The sequence below is a fragment of the Dreissena polymorpha genome, chromosome 4 (assembly GCF_020536995.1).
Source record: "Dreissena polymorpha isolate Duluth1 chromosome 4, UMN_Dpol_1.0, whole genome shotgun sequence".
Classification (NCBI taxonomy): Eukaryota; Metazoa; Mollusca; class Bivalvia; order Myida; family Dreissenidae; genus Dreissena; species Dreissena polymorpha.
Window position 1 is genome coordinate 18,580,930 of NC_068358.1, and position 6,483 is coordinate 18,587,412.

General features: G+C 33.7%; 1 protein-coding gene across 1 annotated transcript; it reads left to right on the forward strand.

Annotated features, from left to right (window-relative positions):
* The first annotated feature begins 1,903 nt into the window (after positions 1 to 1,903).
* LOC127878259 (uncharacterized) lies at positions 1,904 to 6,197 on the forward strand. The gene is made up of 5 exons (XM_052424778.1): positions 1,904 to 1,925; positions 3,667 to 4,011; positions 4,707 to 4,805; positions 5,173 to 5,310; positions 5,800 to 6,197. The coding sequence occupies exons 1-5, from the start codon at positions 1,904 to 1,906 to the stop codon at positions 6,195 to 6,197; spliced, it is 1,002 nt and encodes a 333-aa protein (XP_052280738.1).
* The last annotated feature ends 286 nt before the right edge of the window (positions 6,198 to 6,483 follow it).

Here is a 6,483-nt window from a genome sequence, read left to right on the forward strand (position 1 = left end):
TGAAAAATACCGTTCAAATATTTTAATAAAATAAAAATCAGAATTCTGGTTAGTAACAAAACAACATCTAAACCTGCCTGGGACTTGACTGTAATACTACCTAAGATATGCATGTCCGTTAAATTTGGATAAAATAACAACTTTAGAGTTATGAATACAGAAACCCCAAGAACCATGAATTATGCGTATGTCACCTTGACGGAAATGTTACACATTCACAATTCTTTGGTCCTTTAAAATTATTCCATGTAATATGAATTCTATATCATTCGTTTATATGGTGATGTCTCCATGCATTTGTCAATCCGTTTACGTTTACAATAACAAGCGTATATCAATTAACAGAGTTATAATGTCAATAGCACACCATCTGCAATATAAATAACATGAATCATATACCAGATATGCAACGGTGCTGTCGATCTGAAACCCCATAGGAAGATGAAAAGAGGGTTACCTAGAATACGTGGCGCCGAGACCTGAATGCAGATGCCAGGCAGATGGGAAAGACCAACAACAGCTGGAGAAATTCGTCGCCCAGAAATTGTCAAACTACTTTTTGAATAACAAACCAAAAAGTGAACTACGAAATATAATGTTTGTTTAAGCAACAAATGATGAATTCTGGAAAGGTTATTAGCATTTTTTATTCATATCTGTTAATACAAAACTCGTATACCGATAATTGCTTGGTCTATGGATTTGATTCATTCTTTTGATGTTTGAAATATTTATAAATGAAAAGATTTGGTTTAATTCCATGTACAATAACAATATCCTACGATGATTAAATACAAAATGGACACACGAAATAGTTGAATAGTCCCTAAGTAAATATCCTCTTTTTGCATAAAATACGTTAATTGAAGTGTTAAACAATCTTGTTAAGTAGCTGATTTGTTTCTTGGCTAATAGTTTTGAGTCTGTTCTCATAGAAATTTCAATTTAGGCGCCCATGTGGCAGTAAGTTTGGAAAATTATATTATATGCCTTATAGAGATTAATTTTATTATGCTAGGCTAAGATATAGATTTGTGCCATGTTTATCGAATGCTAAAATATTTCTTGCCAAACATGATAAACCTGTTCTTTAACTTATATCTAACACGTGTGAAGCACACAATTTCCGTATAATAACATAAGAATATATCATCGTAGGCACGCGTGTCATGCTTTATACCATAATATAGTTATACATACATTAATTTAATTTGTCCTTTAATAAATCAATAAATCCGTTAAAAACAAACCATATCTGATCCGATTTCAAGCAGTGATTGACAGGCGATGCCACCAAACTATGAGAAAAAAATATTCATTCGATATGGGTCCATCCGAACGCGAACAGTATTGTTCATTGTACACACTAACGTTTAATAAGCAACTCTTTGTTTAGTGCCATACTCAGAATTCTTTGATGTATTATTAGGGATATAGCAAGGTGAGCAATTGTCACCTCATTTGTTTATTCTGTAATAAATGATATTGGATCTACAAACCTATGTACTAATTATCAATTTTAATGTTTTCCGATGACATTGCATTTTTTTCAACTGATCCCCATAGTCTACAACAACAATTTTATTGAATAAAAAAATACTCTAAGACGTGGATGTCTCAAGATAAATGTCGGTACAATTAAGGTATGCGTATTTCAAATGTATAAATATAGAAATATTCACAAATGGGAACTCAACGGCGACAATATTGTGATGGTAGATGCTTTTTCGTACTTAGGTGTTAAACTTTTTTTATAACGGTTCACTTAAACGTGCCGTAGAAGAACTGAATAAGCAGGCTCTCAAAGCATTAAATCACATTATTTAATTATTTAGCAGAATCAAATAAGTTATTTAAACTTAATGTTAACTTTTTGACTCAATAGTAGCACCCATAATTACGTATGGCTGCAATGTCTGGGGAATGTAAGATATGCCAGAGGTTGACAAATTGCATTTCAAATTGTGTAAACAAATACTTGGGGTTCGTAAAAAACATTTCATGCTGCTGTACTAGTGAACTTCGTTGCTTCCTATTGTCTATTATTTGTAAAGAACGGGCCCTTAATTATTGGTGTAGAATCAAGAGATTATAGAATACTTTGATAAATGGAGTATTTAATAATGAACTACTGACGATGATTGCATGATTATTAATAGCAAAATGTGTTGACCAAATGCTGTTAAAACTACACTTGATTCACTTGGTTTCAGTAATTGTTAGTTTCACCAGTATTACGAAATCGATTACATTTGAATTCCAAAACAAAGAGTTCGTGATGTTTTCATCCAAACTTGGTTTGAATGTATACATTCTCAAAGTGAACTTAAATATTATATCATATTTAAAAAATAATTTTGTTTTGAAACCTGCTTGCAGTAGTATTCGTAATGAAAGCATAGAATTGCATCGAGTAGATTCCGATTGTGTTCGCATCATTTAAAAATAGAAATTGAAAGATTTAATAATATTTATGTCAATAAACGAAAGTGTACTTCTGGTATGATTTAATCTGATTCTCAAATTCTATGTACTTCTCTAAAGTATAGTTATTTGAGGTCAAAATACAACATAAGGCTGTCATTGAACACATTGAATAATTTAAAAAAAGTATGTCATCAAAGTCTGTATAACGTATCCGTAAAGCATCGAAATTAATCTATTTTGCAATTTTGAAACGACGGTGGTGATAGTCGGTGATGTATGTGCTATCGCTGCTTCTGCAGCTAGTTGTTGGACCTACTGTGTCTGATAATGATATGGCTATGACGCCGGTAATGATGCTGATGCTGCTGCTGATGATGGAAATGATGATGATGATGATGATGATGGTGATGATGATGATGATGATGTTGATGATGATGATGATGATGATGATGTTGTTGATGATGATGATGATGATGATGATTATGATGATGATGATGATGATGATGATGATGATGATGATGATGATGATGATGATGATGATGATGATGATGATGATGACGATGACGATGATTATGATGATGATGATGATTATGATGATGATGATGATGATGATGATGATGATGATGATGATGATGATGATGATGATGATGATGATGATGATGATGATGATGATGATATTAGTGGTAGTTAGAAGGAGGAAGAGGAGGAGGCGGAGACGGAGGACGAGAGGCAAATAATTTATACCATGAGCATATAATCAACAAAAGCAAAGGATAACAGGCGGAATTAATTGTATTACTGTTATATTTACACACAATATAAACCGTGAGTCAACTCATAAAATCGTGATTCAATTCGAAACTCACAAATGACGAACACTTCGTTTATTTAATTGTTTACGCTAATTTAAATTCCTGTTCTTGTCAATGCATACATGTGAAACTACAAATATACTATAGTGATCGGGATACAACGAGGTGTCGCTTGAATAAAGTTAGAAATGAAGACGGATCTTAACTTTGTCATCGCAAGTTCGTTGATCATGGCCAGTGTATGCTAAGTAAAACGCAACCATTTTCTTTAGAACCTGTATTTTACATTTACATTGTAATAATTAAGGTATTCATCCTTGCGAAATTCTAAGTTGTGTTCTAACTATTGTTGAATTTTATTGAAAATGTACATACATGTATATGTGTAGTAAATCAGGTTAGATGTTTGCTTAAACTTAAATTTTAGGTTCGGGCAATATACAGATTGACATGAGAAGTATTTACCCTGATGTAGTAGAGATCACCTGCTATGGTTATGATTACACTGTAGCGATGATAAAGATTTTAAGAGGTCAGAAACATTTTGAAAGTTTGATAAAAGTTATCATTTCAAACGGAAAATGCGACGTAGGTCTATCAACAGATCCATCTGAACTGGATGTTAAATGTTTATGTCAGTCTATAAACAGCCTGATCTGCAATGTGTCTGCCTCAAGTGTTAACGCTGAAGACAAATGGCGATGTGCAGCGCTTAGATATCAAGATCAAAATCCGATATTCAGTAGAATCAGAAGCTTGTCCGGATATAACGGTAAGTTTATGTATGATTTCTATTTGTGACGCCGCAACTAGAATCTCATCTGGAATGAATGTACACAATTCAACGCGCAGTGTATGAACATTCATATCGACTGAAAATCAATTTGACCAGATATGTGTTGACGATTCGAATATTGTTTCCATACCCGATATTTATGATGCTTCGATAATCATTTATTTGACTTATTTTGTCGAGCATAGAAATAGCATACCGATAGAACACAGAGCTTTGTGTATGCCGGTTATAAATCATAACGTTCATACGATGATTGCACATCCATGCCATACTAAAATAACAATGTTATATAATGGCTTTTATATTCATTCGTCGTTCGATCTAACAAAATACGAGATTGTTCACCAAATTCTTAGACTGGATTCACGATTTTAAACCCTCTGTAAAAAGTACTACAAACACTCAAAACAGCGGAACTTTTGAGAACATTCGTTTCAAATTTCGTTAAAAGCAGTCAATTTTGATCGAACCCGAACAATTATGCTTCTGTACCCAGTTATACATTTAATGAATGCGACTGAATATCGATCGCGGTCGATTTTCGATTTTTAACAACATAACATGTTATCATACTTTGTATAAATGATAATTTTCTAACAACGACATTTTTGGTACGATACATTTTTCTGGTTATTTAACGTTATAAATTAGATATCGTATTCCGCTTTTAGAAAACGATATTACAATCGGACAGACAACCATGTCTTCAACAATAAATTACAAGAAAGAAGATGCCACCTCTGACCAAACCAATGTTTTTAGAGATAATGGTAAGTATACAATACAGTTATTTTGAAACATCAAACATTCCATTCTGTCACGCTTGTGACTTGTTTTACACTTTTGACATATATATCATTTAGTTCGTGTTTTTCATTCGTTTGATATGTTTTACGCTTTGGTCATAACTGCCAATGATAACATACAATGGTCGTGATTTCAATAGCTAGCATAATGTTTAAGGGTTTTGATTGGCAAAATAGTATTTGACTGACAATTAAGAACCCATGAAGTACACTATGAAGTACCGTGTCTTTTATAATACTCACAGGTGCTCAATTTGAATATTTATGTTGTGTAATCTTGCTCTCATATACGTTTACTGTGAGTAAGTGTCAGCATTTAAATTATTTGAAGAAATGCCTTCACCGGCTGGGGTATCAAAAGAAACGCACGAAGATACTTTCATTATCGTATTTGCCACCAGTGGAGGCTTGATTATATTAATTGCTGTTGTTTTGATCACCACATACTGGAAGTGTGTCCGTAACACAGGTAAGATTTTGACTACATGTATATTTTTGTTGTCATATGTATCGGACGATTACGATTTACAAAGTAATTAAACGTGTTTGTATTCCCCTGTTTCATATCATGTTCATGGTGTACTGCTAGTTATACAATTTGCTAACAAACATATTAGCCTTACATTAAGGCTTAAAAATACGATTGTGCTTGAAAGTATATAACTCGTGTTCCATTTCCTTAGCAGGTCATTACTTTAATGGTAATAATAATGAGATCCCTGATGCTTAGATTAGTGGATATAGTGTCCGCCGAGCAAAATTCCCTGGGTCGATCGCCACTCTTGGAGCGTTATCAAGATCTCCTTCAAACATACCCAGTACTGGTTCTTCCAAGGAAATTGACTCGATATTGTCTTCATGAATATAAGGATTTCGACGTCATCGAGTTAAAACAAATAAGTTTAAAGTTATTATATAACCATGGGTGTATTGAACAAGAACATCAAATTACTTACAGGTGCAGTACTTACGCCGGTGGTTGAGAATCATTACCTTACTCCTCTTGGTGATAATCCGCGGCTTTCAGAATATGTGGTAGGAAGAGGAGCAACTGGAAATCGTAGCGATGACAGTTCACAACGACACGTTGAAAACACTAACCATACTCCTCTTAGAGATAATCCGCGGATTTCACAATATGCGGTAGGAAGAGAATCACATGTGAATCGTAACGACAGCATTTCACGACGACACTTTGAAAATATCGATTGCGACTTAAAAAGTGTTGTCAATGCGTGCGTTACAAATGGCGATGTGGAAAGCAGAGCCAATGACGAAAGAACAAGTGAAAACCAGGGTGATATAATATCCAGACAACACGCAAGAGATGCCTTATGCAGAGATATTCGATTTTGAATGGTAAGGATGAATGTAGGGGTTTTAATGTGAAATACAATTTTTAAAGTGGGTATGCACGCTTGTTATATGTGTTAAATTGTAATGTATTGATACAATTTGTTACAATAGCACAAAATAAGCAAGAACAATTATACATTGAAGACGAATTTCATAAAATGAAGACGAATTTCAGCAAAGACAAATAAGCGCCCCGAGCCGATTGTGACGAGGATATTTCGTACATATTTTCCTCCAATAACCGAAGCATTCGTCTTTTTATGAGGATAGGAGTTAGTGTTCGTGT

Coding starts and splice junctions, on each gene's coding strand:
- LOC127878259 (XM_052424778.1), top strand. CDS start 1,904: ATGGCTGCAATGTCTGGGGAAT. Junction 4,806..5,172: donor CAATGTTTTTAGAGATAATG/GTAAGTATACAA, acceptor AATTATTTGAAG/AAATGCCTTCACCGGCTGGG. Junction 5,311..5,799: donor GAAGTGTGTCCGTAACACAG/GTAAGATTTTGA, acceptor AATTACTTACAG/GTGCAGTACTTACGCCGGTG.